We start from the raw sequence: 25831 nt of genomic DNA on the forward strand, positions 1-25831 counted from the left end.
AGGAATAGGAAGAGTGCCAGTCCCCGGAGGTGAGGAATAGGAAGAGTGCCAGTCCCCGGAGGTGAGGAATAGGAAGAGTGCCAGTGCCAGGAGGTGAGGAATAGGAAGAGTGCCAGTGCCAGGAGGTGAGGAATAGGAAGAGTACCAGTGCCCGGAAACTAAGAGAAAGAGAAGCAGACACGCTAATTCCTGAGGAAAGAACCTCATAACTTTCAGAAATTATGTCTAAATGCTAGAGAGAGAGAGAAAGAGAGAGAGAAAGAGAGAGAGAGAGAGAGAGAGAGAGAGAGAGAGAGAGAGAGAGAGAGAGAGAGAGAGAGAGAGAGAGAGAGAGAGAGAGAGAGAGAGAGAGAGAGAGAGAGAGAACTTTTATACCACAAGACGGGCAGAAAACAGCAACTTCACTCTGGCTGTACTCTTCTCCAGAACATCTCTTCATCTGAGATCATTTATCCCCAGGATGACTCGAGTATGGAATACGTTAGTACAGCATAATGATATCAACGTGATAAAGTCAGATGATTAAATGAAAATGCTGGCCCACAGATGGCTCCAACTTCATCTTGTTCCCTACGTGTATGTTTCATAACAGTGAAAATGCTTTCAAATGAGCTAATGTAGGTAACAGCTCTTGGCTTGTCAATAAAGTTAGGGATCCTTAACCTAACCTTGTCAAACCCTGTGTAGAGAGAGAGAGAGAGAGAGAGAGAGAGAGAGAGAGAGAGAGAGAGAGAGAGAGAGAGAGAGAGGGTGGAGGCCAGGGTGGAGGTCGGGATGGAGGCCAGTGTGGAGGCCAGGGTGGAGGCCAGGGTGGAGGCCAGTGTGGAGGCCAGGGTGGAGGCCGGGATGGAGGCCAGTGTGGAGGCCAGGGTGGAGGCCAGGGTGGTACTGGTTTGGTAATAGAGTTGTCGATCAGTGGAACAAACTCTCAAGTACAGTCCTAGAGGCCAGAACGTTGTGTAGCTTTAAAAATAGGTTGGATAAATACATGAGTGGGTGTGGGTGGGTGTGAGTTGGACCTGATTAGCTTGTGCTACCAGGACGGTTGCCGTGTTCCTCCCTTAAGTCAAGGTGACCTGACCTGACTAGGTTGGGTGCATTGGCTTAAGCCGGTAGGAGACTTGGACCTGCCTCGCATGGGCCAGTAGGCCTGCTGCAGTGTTCCTTCGTTCTTATGTTCTTATAACACACACACACACACACACACACACACACACGTTACAAGACTATCCACAATAATGTAGCCGCATCAGGGAACGCTCTTATCCCAAATGATAGTAACTCCAGATCACACCGCAACGAAAACATTGCAGCTTCTCTAGCTACTAAACCCATCATAGTGGAGGCCCTAGTGAAGCCAGCTCAGGCTGACAGATTTCCTGACCTCCATGTATCCCAGCCATCCCGTGTGACGATGCACAACAAAGAGAGCGAACCAAATAATACTTCTGCACCGCACCTTTTATACACTGCGGTTGTACCAAAGTTTGTTTCATAAAGACAAGACAAAACAAGCCTACCATTGTGGTCAGGCAGACGGAGGCCGGGATGGAGGCCAGGGTGGAGGCCAGGGTGGAGGCCAGTGTGGAGGCCAGTGTGGAGGCCAGTGTGGAGGCCAGGGTGGAGACCAGGGTGGAGGCCAGGGTGGAGGCCAGGGTGGAGGCCAGTGTGGAGGCCAGGGTGGAGGCCGGGATGGAGGCCAGTGTGGAGGCCAGGGTGGAGGCCAGGGTGGAGGCCAGGGTGGAGGCCGGGATGGAGGCCAGTGTGGAGGCCAGGGTGGAGGGGGCAGGGTGGGGGCCAGGGTGGGGGCCAGGGTGGAGGCCAGGGTGGAGGCCAGGGTGGAGGCCAGTGTGAAGGCCAGGTCGGAGGCCAGGGTGGAAGCCAGGGTGGGGGCCAGGGTGGAGGCCAGGGTGGAGGCCAGGGTGGGGGCCAGGGTGGAGGCCAGTGTGGAGGCCAGGGTGGAGGCCGGGATGGAGGCCAGTGTGGAGGCTAGGGTGGAGGCCGGGATGGAGGCCAGTGTGAAGGCCAGGGTAGAGGCCAGTGTGAAGGCCAGGGTGGGGGCCAGGGTGGAGGCCAGTGTGGAGGCCAGGGTGGAGGCTGGGATGGAGGCCAGTGTGGAGGCCAGGGTAGAGGCCAGGGTGGAGGCCAGGGTAGAGGCCAGGGTGGAGGCCAAGGTGGAGGCCAGGGTGGAGGCCAGGGTAGAGGCCAGGGTGGAGGCCAGGGTGGAGGCCAAGGTGGAGGCCAGGGTGGAGGCCAGGGTGGAAGCCAGGGTGGAGGCCAGGGTGGAGGCCAGGGTGGAGGCCAGAGTGGAGGCCAGGGTGGAGGCCAGGGTGGAGGCCAGGGTGGAGGCCAGGGTAGAGGCCAGGGTGGAGGCCGGGATGGAGGCCAGTGTGAAGGCCAGTGTGGAGGCCAGTGTGGAGGCCAGGGTGGAGGCCAGGGTGGAGGCCAGGGTGGAGGCCGGGATGGAGGCCAGTGTGGAGGCCAGGGTAGAGGCCAGTGTGAAGGCCAGTGTGGAGGTCAGGGTGGAGGCCAGGGTGGAGGCCAGGGTGGAGGCCAGGGTGGAGGCCGGGATGGAGGCCAGTGTGAAGGCCAGTGTGGAGGCCAGGGTGGAGGCCAGGGTAGAAGCCAGGGTGGAGGCCAGGGTGGAGGCCAGGGTGGAGGCCAGGGTGGAAGCCAGGGTGGAGGCCAGGGTAGAGGCCAGGGTGGAGGCCAGGGTGGAGGCCAGGGTGGAGACCAGGGTGGAGGCCAGGGTGGAGGCCAGGGTAGAGGCCAGGGTGGAGGCCAGGGTAGAGGCCAGGGTGGTAGCCAGGGTGGGAGCCAGGGTGGATGCCAGGGTAGGAGCCAGGGTGGAGGCCAGGGTGGAGGCCAGGGTGGAAGCCAGGGTGGAGGCCAGGGTAGAGGCCAGGGTGGAGGCCAGGGTGGAGGCCAGGGTGGAGGCCAGGGTAGAGGCCAGGGTGGAGGCCAGGGTGGAGGCCAGGGTAGAGGCCAGGGTGGAGGCCAGGGTGGAAGCCAGGGTGGAGGCCAGGGTAGAGGCCAGGGTGGAGGCCAGGGTGGAGGCCAGGGTAGAGGCCAGGGTGGAGGCCAGGGTGGAGGCCAGGGTGGAGGCCAGGGTAGAGGCCAGGGTGGAGGCCAGGGTGGAGGCCAGGGTAGAGGCCAGGGTGGAGGCCAGGGTGGAGGTCAGGGTAGAGGCCAGGGTGGAGGCCAGGGTGGAGGCCAGGGTAGAGGCCAGAACGGACACCAGGTCGAGGGCATTAATTGTGTTTAAACTCCCAAACATAATGCGGAACTGAACTTAAGGTTTAGGAGAACGAGGCGTGTGTCTCGCCAGTTAATGGTGTTTCTGGCAGCAAAACACCACTGGGGAACACAGTGTACAACACCCTGTGTTAATGGCGTTTCTGGCAGCAAAACATCACGGGAGAACACAATGTGCAATACCCTGTGTTAATCGTGTATCAGGCAGCAAGACCCCACGGGGGAACACAGCGCGAAACACCTTGTGTTAATGGTGTTTCTGACAGCAAAACATCACGGGGGAACACAGCTTGCAATACCCTGTGTTAATGGTGTTTCTGGCAGCAAAACACCACGGGGGAACACAGCGCGAAACACCTTGTGTTAATGGTGTTTCTGACAGCAAAACATCACGGGGGAACACAGCTTGCAATACCCTGTGTTAATGGTGTTTCTGGCAGCAAAACACCACGGGGGAACACAGCTTGCAATACCCTGTGTTAATGGTGTTTCTGGCAGCAAAACACCACGGGGAACAGCGTGCAACACCCTGTGTTAATGGTGTATCCGGCAGCAAAACAAATCCCGGTAGCTAACAATGACCAGTGAAAGAGATTTGCCAAGTTTTACTCGCTGTTGTCCTTGCATTAGTGAGGTGAAGTGGAGGGAAGGAGGGAGAGAGGGAAGGAAGGAGAGAGGGAAGGAGGAAGAGAGGGAAGGAGGGAGAGAGGGAAGGGGGGGGGGAGAGGGAAGGAGGAAAGGGATAAAGAGGGAGAGATTGAGAAGCATAATTGGAGTGTGTACCATCATCAATGTTCATCACAGCATCACTAACATAACGTGCCGAGCTTGAGGCCACTATTGTGTCATCTCCAACTGCTGGCCCACTTAACGGGGAAATGGGGCGGGAGGTCCACTTGACGGGGAACAAGGACGCTACCAGTGGTCCACTTGACGAGGAACAAGGACACTACCAGTGGTCCACTTGACGGGGAACAAGGACGCTACCAGTGATCCACGCTCCACCTGACGGGGAACAAGAACACTAACCGTGGCTCACGGACATTAAAGGGAAATTCAACCACATACGCCATATTTTGAAAAGGGAACCTCAGACGACCTTCCGGTCAGTCCTGAACCATTCTCGAGTCCACAGTGTGTTTTGACATACTAAAGCACTGCGGCAGGTTAAGTTAGGCAAGATTTGTCACGAAACAGGACAAGTGTTTCCTGACGCAGGTCTCAGCTATATGATGACCCGCACCTGGAGCTCTTGTCATCTGACCGAGGCCTTCCGCTGGTTTACCCGTCAACCCCCTTTCAAAATTATGGTTATGATTATAACGGCAGACGTATTGGCCCATGCCAGGCAGGTTCTCCTTAAACAAATCCCTTCTTATGTTCCCTTAACAATTCGTAACAATTCGCGAACGAGAGAAATTTAAAATATCTCAAAACCTGCGTACCCTGCATCAGAGTACACAGTACTCAGCATCAGAGTACACAGTACTTATACCACACAGCCAGACCCAGTTGCAGTATTATGATATTTATTCTATAACACAGAATTCATACAGAAACCAGCAGAATGTAACAGAGTCCAGCGAATGTGACACCCTTCAAGTTTACAGAATAATAATTGCTTTAGCAGCCGCTGTGGTGGAGTGATGTGCTTGTCTCACATCTAGTACAGCTCAGCTCAGCTGCAATTCAGTTTTCATTTGGTTGGTCACAACAAGAAGAGTTCAATATGGTAACGTGTCTGTGCTAATATCAGTGGACGGGGGATCGAGCCTGCACCAGTTCCTGCACTGTCTGACCCAATACTATACACAGTCTAATTCCACTACATATTGTTGCATAAAATGTGCAGTATCAGTTAGTACTGGCACATAGGAAGACACCTGAAAAATGCTTTCCGGACAAACAAATCTGAGCTGTGCGTTACGTAAGAGGTGGTGTGTGGTAAATGTATGTGAAAAACACATAAGAGAAGACTTCAGAGTCCACATAAATAAGGGCTATCCACTATTATCTCGGTAGTAGGCTATGTACTATTATCTAGATGTCTAAGGCAACTTAAATTGTCTTTACATCGTACGTAATTGTTTATTGTATCGTTTATACTTCAGTATTGTGTCGTCTATACATCAATATTGTGCCGTCTATACATCAATATTGTGCCGTTTATACATCAATATTGTGTCGTCTACACATCAATACTGTCATTTAGAGTTCAATATAACTGAATATATATCCATATATCTTTGCCCTTTAGTTTTGTGCTAAGTTGACAGAGAGAGAGAGAAAGAGAGCCTCACCGCTGTGCACACCAACAGTGGTGTGACCAGTGGTGGTGTGCACACCAACACCGGTGGTGTGACCAGTGGTGGAGTGCACAGCAACAGTGGTGTGACCAGTGGTGGTGTGCACACCAACACTGGTGGTGTGACCAGTGGTGGAGTGCACACCAACACTGGTGGTGTGACCAGTGGTGGAGTGCACAGCAACAGTGGTGTGACCAGTGGTGGAGTGCACAGCAACAGTGGTGTGACCAGTGGTGGAGTGCACAGCAACAGTGGTGTGACCAGTGATGGAGTGCACACAAACACTGGTGGTGTTACCTGGAGGCTACCTGGAGGTTATTCCAGGGATCAACGCCCCCGCGGCCCGGTCCATGACCAGGCCTCCCGATGGATCAGGGCATGATCAACTAGGCTGTTACTGCTGGCCACACGCAGTCCAACGTACGAGCCACAGCCCGGCTGATCCGGCACTGACTTTAGGTATCTGTCCAGCTCTCTCTTGAAGGCAGCCAGGGGCTTATTGGCAATTCCCCTAATGCTTGATGGGAGGCTGTTGAACAGTTTTGGGCTCCGGACACTTATGGTGTTTTCCCTTAGTGTACCAATGGCGCCCCTACTTTTTATTGGGGGCATTTTGCATCGCCTGCCCAGTCTTTTACTTTCGTAGGGAGTGATTTCTGTGTGCAGATTTGGGACCATTCCTTCCAAGATTTTCCAAGTGTAGATTATGATATATCTCTCCCTCCTGCGTTCCAACGAGTACAAGTCAAGTGCTTCCAAGCGTTCCCAGTAGTTAAGGTGCTTGACAGAACTTATACGTGCAGTAAAGGATCTCTGTACACTCTCTACATCTGTGATTTCACCTGCTTTGAATGGAGATGTTAATGTACAGCAGTATTCCAGCCTAGAGAGAACAAGTGATTTGAAAAGGATCATCATTGGCTTGGCATCTCTCGTTTTGAAAGTTCTCATTATCCATCCTATCATTTTCTTTGCACGTGCGATCGTGGCACTGTTGTGATCCTTGAAAGTGAGATCCTCACACATTACTACTCCCAGGTCCCTTACATTATTTTTCCGCTCTATTGTATGGCCGGAGTCAGTAGTATACTCTGTTCTAGTTATTATCTCCTCCAGTTTTCCATAACGGAGTAGTTGGAATTTGTCCTCATTGAACATCATATTGTTTACCGTTGCCCACTGGAAAACTTTGTTTATATCTTCTTGGAGGTTAACCGCGTCCTCAGCAGATGACAGCCTCATGCAGATCCTAGTATCATCCGCAAAGGATGATACGGTGCTGTGGTGTATATCTCTGTTTATGTCTGATATGAGGATAAGGAATAAGATGGGGGCGAGTACTGTGCCTTGTGGAACAGAGCTCTTCACTATGGCAGCCTCCGATTTAACTCTGTTGACCACTACTCTTTGTGTTCGATTTGTTAGAAAGTTGAAGATCCATCTCCCCACTTTCCCAGTTATTCCTTTAGCACGTATTTTATGGGCTATTACGCCATGATCGCATTTGTCAAATGCTTTTGCAAAGTCTGTGTATATTACATCTGCATTCTGATTTTCTTCCAGTGCATCCAAGGCCATGTCATAGTGATCCAGTAGTTGTGAGAGGCAGGAGCGACCTGCCCTGAACCCATGTTGCCCTGGATTGTGCAGATTTTGGGAATCCAGGTGATTTGCAATCCTGCTTCTTAGCACTCTTTCAAAGATTTTTATGATGTGGGACGTCAGAGCTATTGGTCTATAGTTCTTAGCTAATGCTTTGCTGCCACCTTTATGGAGTGGGGCTATATCCGTTGTTTTAAGTGACTGTGGAATTTCACCCATGTCCAAGCTCCACCTCCATAGTGTACTTAGGGCACATGAGAGGGGTTTCTTGCAGTTCTTAATGAAAACAGAGTTCCACGAGTCTGGGCCCGGGGCTGAGTGCATAGGCATATTGTCAATGGCTTTTTCGAAATCTATCGGAGTTAGGGTAATGTCGGAAATCTGGCATACATTTATGGAGTTTTGAGGCTCATTCATGAAGAAATCATTTGGGTCGTCGATCCTCAGACCGATTAGTGGTTCACTAAACACAGAGTCGTACTGGGATTTCAATATTTCACTCATTTCCTTGTTGTCATCTGTGTAAGTCCCATCCTGTCTGAGTAAGGGCCCGATACTAGATGTGGTATTTGTCTTGTTTTTGGCATATGAAAAGAAATATTTTGAATTTCTTTCAATTTCACTAATAGCTTTAAGCTCCTCCTGCCTCTCCTGGTTCCTGTAAGAGTCATTTAACTTAAGTTCGATAGTTTCCACTTCCCTGGTCAGCGCCTCCTTTCGTGTATCAGATATTCTAGCACTCCTGAGGAGCTCAGTGACTCTTCGTCGTCTTCTGTAGAGGGAGCGTCTTTCTCTCTCCAGTTTACTCCTGCTCTTCTTCTTTCTTAGGGGAATATGCCTAGAACATACTTCGGCTGCCAGGAAGTTGATCCTTTCAAGGCACTGGTTTGGAACCATGTCATTTAAGACATCTTCCCAACATGTTTCGTTTAGGACATGGTTTACCTGGTCCCAGTTGATGTTCTTGTTGTTGAAGTTGTATTTTGTGAAGACACCTTCACAGGTACATGCATTCTGCTGATCAGGACCCCTATGCATGTACGTCTGGACTTCGATTAGGTTGTGACCAGTGGTGGAGTACACACCAACATTGGTGGTGTGACCAGTAGTGGAGTGCACAGCAACAGTGGTGTGACCAGTGGTGGAGTGCACAGCAACAGTGGTGTGACCAGTGGTGGAGTGCACACCAACACTGGTGGTGTCAACGCTGGATCTGAGCAGATTAAATTAACTGGCAAAGTTTAACTCACAAATCAATAATGAAACACATCGATGCATTCGAAGTTTTAATGTGACGTAAGATTTAGAGGTGTTGCTGGTACGCTGAGTGTTGCGTCAGTGTTGTCAGCACAACACTGGTGCACTGAGTGTTGCGTCAGTGTTGTCAGCACAACACTGGTGCGCTGAGTGTTGCGTCAGTGTCGTCAGCACAACACTGGTGCACTGAGTGTTGCGTCAGTGTTGTCAGCACAACATTGGTGCGCTGAGTGTTGCGTCAGTGTTGTCAGCACAACACTGGTGCGCTGAGTGTTGCGTCAGTGTTGTCAGCACAACACTGGTGCGCTGAGTGTTGCGTCAGTGTTGTCAGCACAACACTGGTGCGCTGAGTGTTGCGTCAGTGTTGTCAGCACAACACTGGTGCGCCGAGTGTTGCGTCAGTGTTGTCAGCACAACACAGGTGCGCTGAGTGTTGCGTCAGTGTTGTCAGCACAACACTGGTGCGCCGAGTGTTGCGTCAGTGTTGTCAGCACAACACAGGTGCGCTGAGTGTTGCGTCAGTGTTGTCAGCACAACACAGGTGCGCTGAGTGTTGCGTCAGTGTTGTCAGCACAACACTGGTGCGCTGAGTGTTGCGTCAGTGTTGTCAGCTCAACACAGGTGCGCTGAGTGTTGCGTCAGTGTTGTCAGCACAACACAGGTGCGCTGAGTGTTGTGTCAGTGTTGTCAGCACAACACAGGTGCGCTGAGTGTTGCGTCAGTGTTGTCAGCACAACACTGGTGCGCCGAGTGTTGCGTCAGTGTTGTCAGCACAACACAGGTGCGCTGAGTGTTGCGTCAGTGTTGTCAGCACAACACAGGTGCGCTGAGTGTTGCGTCAGTGTTGTCAGCACAACACTTGTGCGCTGAGTGTTGCGTCAGTGTTGTCAGCACAACACTTATGCGCTGAGTGTTGTGTCAGTGTCGTCAGCACAACACTGGTGCGCTGAGTGTTGCGTCAGTGTCGTCAGCACAACACTGGTGCGCTGAGTGTTGCGTCAGTGTCGTCAGCACAACACTGGTGCGCTGAGTGTTGCGTCAGTGTCGTCAGCACAACACTGGTGCGCTGAGTGTTGCGTCAGTGTTGTCAGCACAACACTGGTGCGCTGAGTGTTGCGTCAGTGTTGTCAGCACAACACTGGTGCGCTGAGTGTTGCGTCAGTGTTGTCAGCACAACACTGGTGCGCTGAGTGTTGCGTCAGTGTTGTCAGCACAACACTGGTGCGCTGAGTGTTGCGTCAGTGTCGTCAGCACAACACTGGTGCGCTGAGTGTTGCGTCAGTGTTGTCAGCACAACACTGGTGCGCTGAGTGTTGCGTCAGTGTTGTCAGCACAACACTGGTGCGCTGAGTGTTGCGTCAGTGTCGTCAGCACAACACTGGTGCGCTGAGTGTTGCGTCAGTGTCGTCAGCACAACACTGGTGCGCTGAGTGTTGCGTCAGTGTTGTCAGCACAACACTGGTGCGCTGAGTGTTGCGTCAGTGTTGTCAGCACAACACTGGTGCGCTGAGTGTTGCGTCAGTGTCGTCAGCACAACACTGGTGCGCTGAGTGTTGCGTCAGTGTTGTCAGCACAACACTGGTGCGCTGAGTGTTGCGTCAGTGTCGTCAGCACAACACTGGTGCGCTGAGTGTTGCGTCAGTGTCGTCAGCACAACGCTGGTGCGCTGAGTGTTGCGTCAGTGTCGTCAGCACAACACAGGTGCGCTGAGTGTTGCGTCAGTGTCGTCAGCACAACACAGGTGCGCTGAGTGTTGCGTCAGTGTCGTCAGCACAACACTGGTGCACTGAGTGTTGCGTCAGTGTTGTCAGCACAACACTGGTGCGCTGAGTGTTGCGTCAGTGTCGTCAGCACAACACTGGTGCACTGAGTGTTGCGTCAGTGTTGTCAGCACAACACTGGTGCGCTGAGTGTTGCGTCAGTGTTGTCAGCACAACACAGGTGCTAACAGTACCCTCCTCGCTCTGTGCCTTAATTCACTTGAAATTTAAAAATCATGAACATGCCTTCATAAAATTTTATGTAAAAGTATGGAAAGCGAGAGGTAACCCACTCACAGTTGTGTGTGTGTGTGTGTGTGTGTGTGTCGAATCTCTTGCAACCCTAACTTCATATTCTCTTTTGGCTTTCCATAATCCTTTCTTGATTTCTCTCTTAAATTGAATATATTATTTAATAAGGTAACCTTCGCCTCTTTTTTATTTGTTTGTAAATTCCTCTTCTTTTTCCTAAGAAATATTTCAGTCTATTCTTCATCCATTGAGGGTCATTTATATTTTATTAAGTTTCTCTGTTAAGAATGTGTACAGCTTGGGAGTCTTGTACAGTTTAACTTTATATTGACATGCATCAACACGGCCTAACAAGTCTTCCTTATCAACATTCCTAGTCAAGTTACCCCAGTTTATGCTACTCAGGTAATCTCTTAGGGTCGTATAATATTACTACAGCGTGAAAACTGGTTACCTTGACTTTGTCATTATCAAGTGAATTCCATAAGATACTGACACGAAATGATTCGTGACCACTTTCTTCAAGTTCTTCGCTAGCTTCATGACTGTTTATCAGAAATTCCTTGTTTGTCAGAATCAAGTCAAGCAGGTTATTTCCTCGAGTTGGTTCTGGCCCAAAAAAAATCTTTTAAAAAGTAGTCCTGGACTATTTAGAGAAATTTGCTAGACTCTAGCTTTCCTGTCAAACTGCTCCAATCAATTCGGCTAAAGTTAAACTCTTCATTAAAACTACATTTTCAAATCTAAATACCTTAGCAATTTCTTCCCATAGAAGTCTACCGTGGTCACTAAGTTTGAATCTCTAGATCACACTTAACATTAGCTCGTCTTGTCCTTCGAGAAACCACTACTAGATTTCGTGTCTGTCCCTTCTGCTTTTATGTCATTTCTGATGCAACAATTTAAAATTTCCCTAACATACATAATAATTCCGCCCCCTGTCCTGTTGACTATCACTATGGACTAGTTTATTTCCCTGAGCGTGGCAGTCACCAGGCATGTGCTTGTTTTTGAGACTTAACCAGGTTTCAGTTACTGTAATAATACCTATATGCTAAGTTTTTCTGTGTTTTCCAAAATATAACTGACACAGCTCATACATATCTTACTTTAGGAAAAAAGACAAGCTTAAGATTTTTAAGATATAAGAATGATTTACCTTGAAATTTTGAATGATCTTATGCTTTACTTCTTCCGATCTTGAAAGAGATTTTGTTTCGTCATATAACGAAGATTTGCGAGAGGCCACAGAAATCCTGTCCAAGAGAGAAGCATTCAGGATGGAGAGAAAAGACCCTTTTCTGCTATCCTGACTTCTGGGAGCTCCTGGAACCTTTAAATGGGATAATCCCTGGAGGGAACCTCTCTGGTTCTTGAAGCCCATAAATCCACGGGGGTCATATAAGGTGTTTGGTGTCAAAGAGGCCTTCGTGCCGTTGATGTTAAGGCTATGTCTTGAAGAATGTTTGTTCTGGGGAGCCAGTGCCCACTGAGGTGAGGCCAAGTTCTGTGGCACGAGGAAAGGTATAGAGCCTTGGCGCATCATCGAGTTAAGGAATGGATTTGATATATTCTTATCAAACTTCAAGCCATTTGGTGGTGCTTTTGGTCCGAGAACTAGACCTGAAATTGTTCCATAGTTTGACGTGTTTTGGTTCTTTGTCAGATGAACGTTCGGTTGATCAGATATAAGACCCAACTCAACAGTTTCCATCGGAACTTCGTGTTTGACAACATTGGACTGAAGCTCTGCACTGGACTCAATATGCTGAGGAAGTGTGAAGTAGCTGGATATGGCGCTTTCACTGCTGTGCTTGTCTTCGTCTTTCTCAGTAGAAGCATTCCTCGACACCTCGCTGTTGTCCTCACTCTCACTGGTCTCGCTGTGAAAAGACTTATCTATCAGAAAGTACCTCGAACACAGACCATCTCCTGTGTGTGAAGAATCCTTGGGATTACCTATTAGGTCACCCCAACTTCTGGTGTGAGTCAATGTGAACGGAGACGGCTCACTGAGAAAGGAGTCGATGGTGTTGGGACTACAGAGGACGTCCATGGACGCACATGAGCGGGTCATTTCTGGGGCTCCGCTAATAGTGAAGGGTGGAGGACATGGGCCAATACGCCTCTTGGACAGCGGTGACCCAGAAGGAACCATCTCGCCACCAGACATTAAGCTATAAGAAGAAAGTCTACTCAGAACATATTCTCAGACACTGTTATCCAGTTGATGGTAACTGATTAGCTCGTATTAATTAGTGTAATGATTATTTCGAACTTTTTAATATGACAATTTTAACCCAGGTATCAAGATTCAGACAATCAGCATAAATTTCCATGCTTTGATCCATTCATTTAATGTATGCTGACCTTTTTTTCCACTAAAGTACACGTCAACTCACTATACGTAACTCTTCTGTGGCTCTGGATTTTCAGAGTACCTTAGCTACTGCACCACTTGGTAAAGAAAATTGTACCAAGATGTGAATTTAAAACTGTTTAAAACATAGCTGAAAACAAAGTTTAAGTTACTGTCATTGATTCACCATTTTATTTTACACATAACTAAAACTTTAAAAATATAAAGTGCAATAATCTCACACTGATGATTATTCTAATTCAAAAGCCTTGTCGCATTATGTAAATGATTAATTGATAATCTTTTGCAAAGTTTCGACTAAGTAGAAAATATGTTGGCAGATGTTGTGAAGCACCACCCTCGCCGGGAGCATCAGTCATCATCATCATCATCATCATCTCGGGTTACTGACGTCGATGATGAGTCTTAAGGGAGCTCAGATAGATGTCGCTGAAATCGACGAGATCCAGACTCAAACATTCGTGGTGAAGAGCATAGGAAATAATGTAAGCAAATTCTTGCAGCCGCCTCCGGCCTGTGCACCAGCACCTGACTGTCTGTAGATCGTATAAGCGTCTATTTGAATGACTTACAAACGTTCATTTATAGGAGAATCTCCTGCCTCTTGTGTGTTATAACTGCAATGAAACATAATGAACAGTTTACAGGACCATTACTGCAACAGTATGATGATAGTAAAACCACTGTTAACAAAGACTTGGAGCCAGTATCATTGCACATATCACATGACCTCCTCAGGTAGAATGAACATTGACAAGACAAGTGTTGCCATGTTGTCGCAATGTAGCTACACACCTGCTTTACACTTGGCACTTCTACATACTATTATAGTTTCATTTGCTTAAGTTGTTTCATGGTAGCTATACACTTGTTTCACAAGTATCACTACCACATAGTACAGATATTTTCTGAATGCTACAGATCCCAGTGTTATGCATTTCGTATTTCTCGTCTTCCCAGGGTTTCGAGTAATTACTCATAGTGTTATAGGTGCTGCGGCCATTGGTCTCCAAGTTTTCCTCACGCCCCCACAGGTTTTCCGGGCACCTCCCAAACTTGTGAAACCACTCACCCACTACATTCTCAAAGTTACAATGGCTGAGTTTCATTCTTTACATTTTGTCGACTAGTTAGAGGGGAAACACTTGAACTTCTCCACACTCGTTGCATGTAACTTTCTCTATGCAGCTGTGTTTTCCAGCGGTGTGTATTATAACCAAGCACGCCCAGGGACCTAAGGGCTCCAGAGATGAGTGTGCTTAGGTCCTACTGGAGTTTGCGAGACTCTTGACCTGAGGGTCTCACACCCTGGACAATGACTTACTGGGACACATTACACTCGCCGCAGTTAACCCAAAAGGATTATGTAGTAATATGGACATTTTGCAACAAATTATTTTTCAGAGTATTATAAATATATACTGTAAAGCACTTATTTCAAACAAGTGTGGCTGAGGATAATTTTGTTACACCGACACGTTGAATGCATCACAAATTATTGCTCTGTTTTTTCTCACTATTAACGTGTGGCAAAACTGGTTCAACACTCAATTAAAGCGTGTTATAATCACACCAGCTAGTTTGTCCACAAACACGCAAGGTCAACTAAGGCTTCCAGGAGAGCACAAAAATGGAGTGAGCGCAGAGGTGTTGGTGGCCTGGAAGCTGAACCTCGAGTGGTGGAGCACAGGTGCTGGTGGTGTGAGAGCTGAACCTCGACTGGTGGAGCACAGGCAAGTGCTGGTGGTGTGAGAGCTGAACCTCGACTGGTGGAGCACAGGTGCGGGCGGTGTGAGAGCTGAGCCTCGACTGGTGGCCAGCAAGCCGGGACAACCACTCCAACAAAGCCTGGTGTTGACTCCCGGCACTCTCAAGCCTCTCCACCAGGATTTAGCAAACTTGTCTCTGGAGAGCCCGTGGCAGAAGCTTAGAAGCGCTCTCCTCTTCTTACTCCTCGATATCATCACGAGCACAGGCACGCGTGTTCGCTGAAGCTGGTCGCTTCATCGACCACGCTACCAGTCACTCAAGAGCTGGTCGACGACTGGGCCAGTGGAAGGGGCTGTGAAAACTGATAGCCAGACGAGGCTGTTTGCCTCCCACGTCCCGTCTTGTTTGCCTTGAAAACCTGATTTGTTTGTTCTGGTGATCCTTGACGGCGCAAGGAGCAGGCGATGGGTCAGGGCGAAGGGTCAGGGCGAGGGGTCAGGGCGAGGGGTCAGGGCGAGGGGTCAGGGCGAGGGGTCAGGGCGAGGGGTCAGGGCGAGGGGTCAGGGCGAGGGGTCAGGGTCAGGGGTCAGGGCGAGGAGTCAGGGCGAGGGGTCAGGGCAAGGGGTCAGGGCGAGGGGTCAGGGCGAGGGGTCAGGGCGAGGGGTCAGGGCGAGGGGTCAGGGCGAGGGGTCAGGCCATTACAATGACAATTACTTTTATATTTTTATATATTTTGTACATTAGATTTTACGCATTATTCATAGTGAAGATTTCTGAGAATATTTAATTAAAAAAACACTTCATTCCTGGGCCTTGTTGACTCAACACATGTACTAGAGACAACATGTGGTACTGGAGACAACATGTGGTACTGGAGACAACATGTGGTACTGGAGACAACATGTGGTACTGGAGACAACATGTGGTACTGGAGACAACATGTGGTACTGGAGACAACACGTGGTACTGGAGACAATATGTGGTACTGGAGACAACATGTGGTACTGGAGACAACATGTGGTACTGGAGACAACACGTGGTACTGGAGACAACATGTGGTACTGGAGACAACATGTGGTACTGGAGACAACATGTGGTACTGGAGACAACATGTGGTACTGGAGACAACATGTGGTACTGGAGACAACATGTGGTACTGGAGACAACATGTGGTACTGGAGACAACATGTGGTACTGGAGACAACATGTGGTACTGGAGACAACATGTGGTACTGGAGACAACATGTGGTACTGGAGACAACATGTGGTACTGGAGACAACATGTGGTACTGGAGACAACATGTGGTACTGGAGACAACATGTGGTACTGGAGACAACACGTGGTACTGGAGACAACATGTGGTACTGGAGACAACACGTGGTACTGGAGACAACATGTGGTACTGGAGACAACATGTGGTACTGGAGACAACACGCGGTACTGGAGACAACACGTGGTACTGGAGACAACATGTGGTACTGGAGACAACATGTTGTACTGGAGACAACATGTGGTACTGGAGACAACATGTGGTACTGGAGACAACATGTGGTACTGGAGACAACACGTGGTACTGGAGACAACACGTGGTACTGGAGACAACATGTGGTACTGGACACAACATGTTGTACTGGAGACAACATGTGGTACTGGAGACAACATGTGGTACTGGAGACAACATGTGGTACTGGAGACAACACGTGGTACTGGAGACAACACATGGTACTGGAGACAACACGTGGTACTGGAGACAACATGTGGTACTGGAGACAACATGTGGTACTGGAGGCAACACATAGTACTGGAGACAACATGTGGTACTGGAGACAACATGTGGTACTGGAGACAATACATGGTACTGGAGACAACACATGGTACTGGAGACAACATGTGGTACTGGAGACAACATGTGGTACTGGAGACAACATGTGGTACTGGAGACAACACGTGGTACTGGAGACAACACATGGTACTGGAGACAACACGTGGTACTGGAGACAACATGTGGTACTGGAGACAACATGTGGTACCGGAGACAACATGTGGTACTGGAGACAACATGTGGTACTGGAGACAACATGTGGTACTGGAGACAACACGTGGTACTGGAGACAACATGTGGTACTGGAGACAACACGTGGTACTGGAGACAACATGTGGTACTGGAGACAACACGTGGTACTGGAGACAACATGTGGTACTGGAGACAACATGTGGTACTGGAGACAACATGTGGTACTGGAGACAACACGTGGTACTGGAGACAACATGTGGTACTGGAGACAACACGTGGTACTGGAGACAACATGTGGTACTGGAGACAACATGTGGTACTGGAGACAACATGTGGTACTGGAGAACACATGTGGTACTGGAGACAACATGTGGTACTGGAGACAACACGTGGAACTGGAGACAACACAAGGTACTGGAGACAACATGTGGTACTGGAGACAACACGTGGTACTGGAGACAACATGTGGTACTGGAGACAACATGTGGTACTGGAGACAACATGTGGTACTGGAGACAACATGTGGTACTGGAGACAACACGTGGTACTGGAGACAACACGTGGTACTGGAGACAACATGTGGTACTGGAGATAACACGTGGTACTGGAGACAACATGTGGTACTGGAGACAACATGTGGTACTGGAGACAACACGTGGTACTGGAGACAACATGTGGTACTGGAGACAACATGTGGTACTGGAGACAACATGTGGTACTGGAGACAACATGTGGTACTGGAGACAACACGTGGTACTGGAGACAACACATGGTACTGGAGACAACACGTGGTACTGGAGACAACATGTGGTACTGGAGACAACATGTGGTACTGGAGGCAACACATAGTACTGGAGACAACATGTGGTACTGGAGACAACATGTGGTACTGGAGACAACATGTGGTACTGGAGACAATACATGGTACTGGAGACAACACATGGTACTGGAGACAACATGTGGTACTGGAGACAACATGTGGTACTGGAGACAACATGTGGTACTGGAGACAACATGTGGTACTGGAGACAACACATGGTACTGGAGACAACATGTGGTACTGGAGACAACATGTGGTACTGGAGACAACATGTGGTACTGGAGACAACATGTGGTACTGGAGACAACATGTGGTACTGGAGACAACACGTGGTACTGGAGACAACATGTGGTACTGGAGACAACACGTGGTACTGGAGACAACATGTGGTACTGGAGACAACACGTGGTACTGGAGACAACATGTGGTACTGGAGACAACATGTGGTACTTGAGACAACATGTGGTACTGGAGACAACATGTGGTACTGGAGACAACACGCGGTACTGGAGACAACACAAGGAACTGGAGACAACATGTGGTACTGGAGACAACATGTGGTACTGGAGACAACACGTGGTACTGGAGACAACATGTGGTACTGGAGACAACATGTGGTACTGGAGACAACATGTGGTACTGGAGACAACATGTGGTACTGGAGACAACATGTGGTACTGGAGACAACACGTGGTACTGGAGACAACATGTGGTACTGGAGACAACATGTGGTACTGGAGACAACATGTGGTACTGGAGACAACACGTGGTACTGGAGACAACACGTGGTACTGGAGACAACATGTGGTACTGGAGACAACATGTGGTACTGGAGACAACATGTGGTACCTGAGACAACATGTGGTACTGGAGACAACATGTGGTACTGGAGACAACACGTGGTACTGGAGACAACATGTGGTACTGGAGACAACATGTGGTACTGGAGACAACATGTGGTACTGGAGACAACATGTGGTAGTGGAGACAACATGTGGTACTGGAGACAACATGTGGTACTGGAGACAACATGTGGTACTGGAGACAACACGTGGTACTGGAGACAACATGTGGTACTGGAGACAACATGTGGTACTGGAGACAACATGTGGTACTGGAGACAACATGTGGTACTGGAGACAACATGTGGTACTGGAGACAACACGTGGTACTGGAGACAACATGTGGTACTGGAGACAACACATGGTACTGGAGACAACACGTGGTACTGGAGACAACACGTGGTACTGGAGACAACACGTGGTACTGGAGACAACACGTGGTACTGGAGACAACATGTGGTACTGGAGACAACATGTGGTACTGGAGACAACATGTGGTACTGGAGACAACACATGGTACTGGAGACAACACATGGTACTGGAGACAACACATGGTACTGGAGACAACATGTGGTACTGGAGACAATATGTGGTACTGGAGACAACATGTGGTACTGGAGACAACATGTGGTACTGGAGACAACATGTGGTACTGGAGACAACATGTGGTACTGGAGACAACATGTGGTACTGGAGACAGCACGTGGTACTGGAGACAACATGTGGTACTGGAGACAACATGTGGTACTGGAGACATGTGGTACTGGAGACAACATGTGGTACTGGAGACAACATGTGGTACTGGAGACAACATGTGGTACTGGAGACAACACATGGTACTGGAGACAACATGTGGTACTGGAGACAACACATGGTACTGGAGTCAACATGTGGTATTGGAGACAACATGTGGTACTGGAGACAACATGTGGTACTGGAGGCAACACATGGTACTGGAGACAACATGTGGTACTGGAGACAACATGTGGTACTGTAGACAACATGTGGTACTGGAGACAACATGTGGTACTGGAGACAACACATGGTACTGGAGACAACATGTGGTACTGGAGACAACATGTGGTACTGGAGACAACATGTGGTACTGGAGACAACACATGGTACTGGAGACAACATGTGGTACTGGAGACAACACATGGTACTGGAGACAACATGTGGTACTGGAGACAACATGTGGTACTGGAGACAACATGTGGTACTGGAGACAACATGTGGTACTGGAGACAACACATGGTACTGGAGACAACATGTGGTACTGGAGACAACATGTGGTACTGGAGACAACATGTGGTACTGGAGACAACACATGGTACTGGAGACAACATGTGGTACTGGAGACAACATGTGGTACTGGAGACAACATGTGGTACTGGAGACAACATGTGGTACTGGAGACAACACATGGTACTGGAGACAACATGTGGTACTGGAGACAACATGTGGTACTGGAGACAACATGTGGTACTGGAGACAACATGTGGTGCTGGAGACAACACATGGTACTGGAGACAACATGTGGTACTGGAGACAACACATGGTACTGGAGACAACATGTGGTACTGGAGACAACATGTGGAACTGGAGACAACACATGGTACTGGAGACAACATGCGGTACTGGAGACAACATGTGGTACTGGAGACAACATGTGGTACTGGAGACAACATGTGGTACTGGAGACAACACATGGTACTGGAGACAACACGTGGTACTGGAGACAACACATGTTACTGGAGACAACATGTGGTACTGGAGACAACATGTGGTACTGGAGACAACATGTGGTACTGGAGACAACACATGGTACTGGAGACATGTGGTACTGGAGACAACACATGGTACTGGAGACAACACATGGTACTGGAGACAACACATGACACTGGAGACAACTCATGGTACTGGAGACAACGCATGGTACTGGAGACAACACATGGTACTGGAGACAACACATGGTACTGGAGACAACACATGGTACTGGAGACAACACATGGTACTGGAGACAACACATGGTACTGGAAACAACACATGTACTGGAGACAACACATGGTACTGGAGACAACACATGGTACTGGAGACAACACATGGTACTGGAGACAGCACATGTACTGGAGACAACACATGGTACTGGAAACAACACATGGTACTGGAGACATCACATATACTGCAGACAACACATGTACTGGAGACAACACATGGTACTGGAGACAACACATGGTACTGGAGACAACACATGTACTGGAGACAACACATGTACTGGAGACAACACATGGTACTGGAGACAACACATGGTACTGGAGACAACATGTGGTACTGGAGACAACACATGGTACTGGAGACAACACATGGTACTGGAGACAACACATGGTACTGGAGACAACACATGGTACTGGAGACAACATGTGGTACTGGAGACAACACATGGTACTGGAGACAACACATGGTACTGGAGACAACACATGGTACTGGAGACAACACATGGTACTGGAGACAACACATGGTACTGGAGACAACATATGGTACTGGAGACAACATGTGGTACTGGAGACAACATGTGGTACTGGAGACAACACATGGTACTGGAGACAATACATGGTACTAGAGACAACATGTGGTACTGGATACAACACATGGTACTGTAGACAACACATGGTACTGGAGACAACACATGGTACTGGAAACAACACATGGTACTGGGGACAACACATGGTACTGGAGACAACACATGGTACTGGAGACAACACATGGTACTGGAGACAACACATGGTACTGGAGACAACATGTGGTGCTGGAGACAACATGTGGTGCTGGAGACAACAGATGGTACTGGAGGCAACACATGGTATTGGAGACAACACATGTACTGGAGACAACACATGGTACTGGAGACAACACATGGTACTGGAGACAACATGTGGTACTGGAGACAACACATGGTACTGGAGACAACACATGGTACTGGAGACAACACATGGTACTGGAGACAACAAATGGTACTGGAGACAACACATGGTACTGGAGACAACACATGGTACTGGAGACAATACATGGTACTGGAGACAACACATGGTACTGGAGACAACACATGGTACTGGAGACAATACATGGTACTGGAGACAACACATGGTACTGGAGACAAGACATGGTACTGGAAACAACACATGTACTGGAGACAACACATGGTACTGGAGACAACACATGGTACTGGAGACAACACATGGTACTGGAGACAACACATGGTACTGCAGACAACACATGGTACTGGAGACAACACATGGTACTGGAGACAACACATGGTAATGGAGACAACACATGGTACTGGAGACAACATGTGGTACTGGAGACAACACATGGTACTGGAGACAGCAAATGTTACTGGAGACAACACATGGTACTGGAGACAACACATGGTACTGGAGACAACACATGGTACTGGAGACAACATGTAGTGCTGGAGACAACACATGGTACTGGAGGCAACACATGGTACTGGAGACAACACATGTACTGGAGACAACACATGGTACTGGAGACAACACATGGTACTGGCGACAACATGTGGTACTGGAGACAACACATGGTACTGGAGACAACACATGGTACTGGAGACAACACATGGTACTGGAGACAACAAATGGTACTGGAGACAACACATGGTACTGGAGACAACACATGGTACTGGAGACAACACATGGTACTGGAGACAACACATGGTACTGGAGACAACACATGGTACTGGAGACAATATATGGTACTGGAGACAACACATGGTACTGGAGACAACACATGGTACTGGAGACAGCGAATGGTACTGGAGACAACACATGGTACTGGAGACAACACATGGTACTGGAGACAACACATGGTACTGGAGACAGCACATGGTACTGGAGACAACACATGGTACTGGATACAGCAAATGGTACTGGAGACAACACATGGTACTGGAGACAACACATGGTACTGGAGACAACACATGGTACTGCAGACAACACATGGTACTGGAGACAACACATGGTACTGGAGACAACACATGGTACTGGAGACAACACATGGTACTGGAGACAACATGTGGTACTGGAGACAACACATGGTACTGGAGACAACACATGGTACTGGAGACAACACATGGTACTGGAGACAACACATGGTACTGGAGACAACACATGGTACTGGAGACAGCAAATGGTACTGGAGACAACACATGGTACTGGAGACAACACATGGTACTGGAGACAGCAAATGGTACTTTAGACAACACATGGTACTGGAGACAACACATGGTACTGGAGACAACACATGGTACTGGAGACAACACATGGTACTGGAGACAGCAAATGGTACTGGAGACAACACATGGTACTGGAGACAACACATGGTACTGGAGACAACACATGGTACTGGAGACAGCAAATGGTACTTTAGACAACACATGGTACTGGAGACAACACATGGTACTGGAGACAACACATGGTACTGGAGACAACACATGGTACTGGAGTGAACATTAAAATGGTATAAAATACCGACAGATTGTTAGGTAAGACACATATGCAACAGTTAGGTATCTTTATTTTGAAACGTTTCGCCTACACAGTAGGCTTCTTCAGTCGAGTACAGAAAAGTTGATAGAAGCAGAAGATACTTGAAGACGATGTAATCAGTCCATCACCCTTAAAGTTTTGAGGTGGTCAGTCCCTCAGTCTGGAGAAGAGCATTGTTCCGTTGTCTGAAACAATGTTTCAGACAACGGAACAATGCTCTTCTCCAGACTGAGGGACTGACCACCTCAAAACTTTAAGGGTGATGGACTGATTACATCGTCTTCAAGTATCTTCTGCTTCTATCAACTTTTCTGTACTCGACTGAAGAAGCCTACTGTGTAGGCGAAACGTTTCAAAATAAAGATACCTAACTGTTGCATATGTGTCTTACCTAACCACATGGTACTGGAGACAACACATGGTACTGGAGACAACATGTGGTACTGGAGACAACACATGGTACTGGAGACAACATGTGGTACTGGAGACAACACATGGTACTGGAGACAACACATGGTTCTGGAGACAACACATGGTACTGGAGACAACACATGGTACTGGAGACAACACATGGTACTGGAGACAACACATGGTACTGGAGTCAACATGTGTAGTGAACACTGTCACACGACATAATGCAGTGTCACGTGACCCCGCCCACTAGGTCCTTATCCAGAGGCCGCCCACCGTCTCAAACACCCACACTCACCACCTATCCTCTCATCCCACTAACTCCTCCCATCCCAGTCACTGTCACTCCTCTCATCCTGCTCACTCTCCACTTATCCCATCAAACTCCTCCCAGCCCCCTCACTAACCACTCCCATCCCACTCACTTTTCACTCCTCCCAGCCCACTCAGCGTCTACAAGTCATCCCTCTTCACCTCTCTTGCGTAACTTGACATACTTATGTCATCCCTCTCAACCCATTACTCTTATTATCCAATTTTATTATGGACACGTGTCCCACTGAGATCTACCAGTGTTGTTATATGGACACGTGTCCCACTGAGATCTACCAGTGTTGTTATATGGACACGTGTCCCACTGAGATCTACCAGTGTTGTTATATGGACACGTGTCCCACTGAGATCTACCAGTGTTGTTATATGGACACGTGTCCCACTGAGATCTACCAGTGTTGTTATATGGAAACATGTCCCACTGAGATCTACCAGTGTTGTTATATGGACACGTGTCCCACTGAGATCTACCAGTGTTGTTATATTGACACGTGTCCCACTGAGATCTACCAGTGTTGTTATATGGACACGTGTCCCACTGAGATCTACCAGTGTTGTTATATGGACACGTGTCCCACTGAAATGCAAGACATACCAGCCCATAACTCTGGGTCAGAATTTAAGCTTCAAGTTCTCTCCTGAGGAAAACGATACACAAGCTTCAGTAACTAAAGCTTGAACCTACTGAAACTGGCGTCAGTTACTGACGCTATCGAAGCTGGCGGCAGTAACTGACGGTACTGAAGCTGGCGTCAGTAACTGACGATACGGAAGCTGACGTCAGTAACTGACGGTACTGAAGCTGGCGTCAGTAACTGACGATACGGAAGCTGACGTCAGTAACTGATGCTACTGAAGCTGACGTCAGTAACTTACGCTACTGAAGCTGGCGTCAGCAACTGACGCTGCTGAAACTGGCGTCAGTAACTGACACTACTGAAGATGGCGTCAGTAACTGACGCTACTGAAGCTGGCGTCAGCAACAGATGCTACTGAAGCTGGCGTCAGTAACTGACACTACTGAAGCTGGCGTCAGTAACTGACACTACTGAAGCTGACGTCAGTAACTGATGCTACTGAAGCTGGCGTCAGTAACTGATGCTACTGAAGCTGGCGTCAGTAACTGATGCTACTGAAGCTGGCGTCAGTAACTGATGCTACTGAAGCTGACGTCAGTAACTGATGCTACTGAAGCTGGCGTCAGTAACTGACGCTACTGAAGCTGGCGTCAGTAACTGATGCTACTGAAGCTGGCGTCAGTAACTGACGCTACTGAAGCTGGCGTCAGTAACTGATGCTACTGAAGCTGGCGTCAGTAACTGACGCTACTGAAGCTGGCGTCAGTAACTGACACTACTGAAGCTGGCGTCAGTAACTGATGCTACTGAAGCTGGCGTCAGTAACTGACACTACTGAAGCTGGCGTCAGTAACTGATGCTACTGAAGCTGGCGTCAGTAACTGATGCTACTGAAGCTGGCGTCAGTAACTGACACTACTGAAGCTGGCGTCAGTAACTGACGCTACTGAAGCTGGCGTCAGTAACTGATGCTACTGAAGCTGGCGTCAGTAACTGATGCTACTGAAGCTGGCGTCAGTAACTGACACTACTGAAGCTGGCGTCAGTAACTGACGCTACTGAAGCTGGCGTCAGTAACTGACACTACTGAAGCTGGCGTCAGTAACTGACGCTACTGAAGCTGGCGTCAGTAACTGATGCTACTGAAGCTGGCGTCAGTAACTGATGCTACTGAAACTGGCGTCAGTAACTGACACTACTGAAGCTGGCGTCAGTAACTGACGCTACTGAAGCTGACGTCAGTAACTGATGCTACTGAAGCTGGCGTCAGTAACTGATGCTACTGAAGCTGGCGTCAGTAACTGATGCTACTGAAGCTGGCGTCAGCAACTGACGCTACTGAAGCTGGCGTCAGCAACTGACACTACTGAAGCTGGCGTCAGTAACTGATGCTACTGAAGCTGGCGTCAGTAACTGACACTACTGAAGCTGGCGTCAGTAACTGATGCTACTGAAGCTGGCGTCAGTAACTGATGCTACTGAAGCTGGCGTCAGCAACTGACACTACTGAAGCTGGCGTCAGTAACTGATGCTACTGAAGCTGGCGTCAGTAACTGACACTACTGAAGCTGGCGTCAGTAACTGACGCTACTGAAGCTGGCGTCAGTAAATGATGCTACTGAAGCTGGCGTCAGTAACTGATGCTACTGAAGCTGGCGTCAGTAACTGATGCTACTGAAGCTGGCGTCAGTAACTGACGCTACTGAAGCTGGCGTCAGTAACTGATGCTACTGAAGCTGGCGTCAGTA

General features: G+C 48.7%; 1 protein-coding gene across 21 annotated transcripts in view; it reads right to left on the bottom strand.

The window, feature by feature from the left end:
* sei (seizure) overlaps nucleotides 1-25831 on the bottom strand; it is a 668222-nt gene that overhangs the window by 412059 nt on the left and 230332 nt on the right. For 9 of the 21 annotated variants that reach the window (XR_011391990.1, XR_011391991.1, XR_011391992.1 and 6 more), the window contains exon 1: nucleotides 11592-14912. The exons of 3 other annotated variants lie outside the window; for them this stretch is intronic. Coding sequence is in view for 11 of the 18 variants with exons in the window: in XM_070084825.1 (XP_069940926.1) it covers nucleotides 11592-12605 (1014 nt within the window). In the remaining 7 variants the exon portion in view is untranslated. Of the gene's footprint in view, nucleotides 1-11591; nucleotides 14917-25831 lie in introns of those variants that run through there. 9 more of the 21 variants (XR_011391989.1, XR_011391988.1, XM_070084827.1 and 6 more) reach the window with 4 other exon arrangements.

The sequence above is a fragment of the Cherax quadricarinatus genome, chromosome 14 (genome assembly GCF_038502225.1).
Source record: "Cherax quadricarinatus isolate ZL_2023a chromosome 14, ASM3850222v1, whole genome shotgun sequence".
NCBI lineage: Eukaryota > Metazoa > Arthropoda > Malacostraca > Decapoda > Parastacidae > Cherax > Cherax quadricarinatus.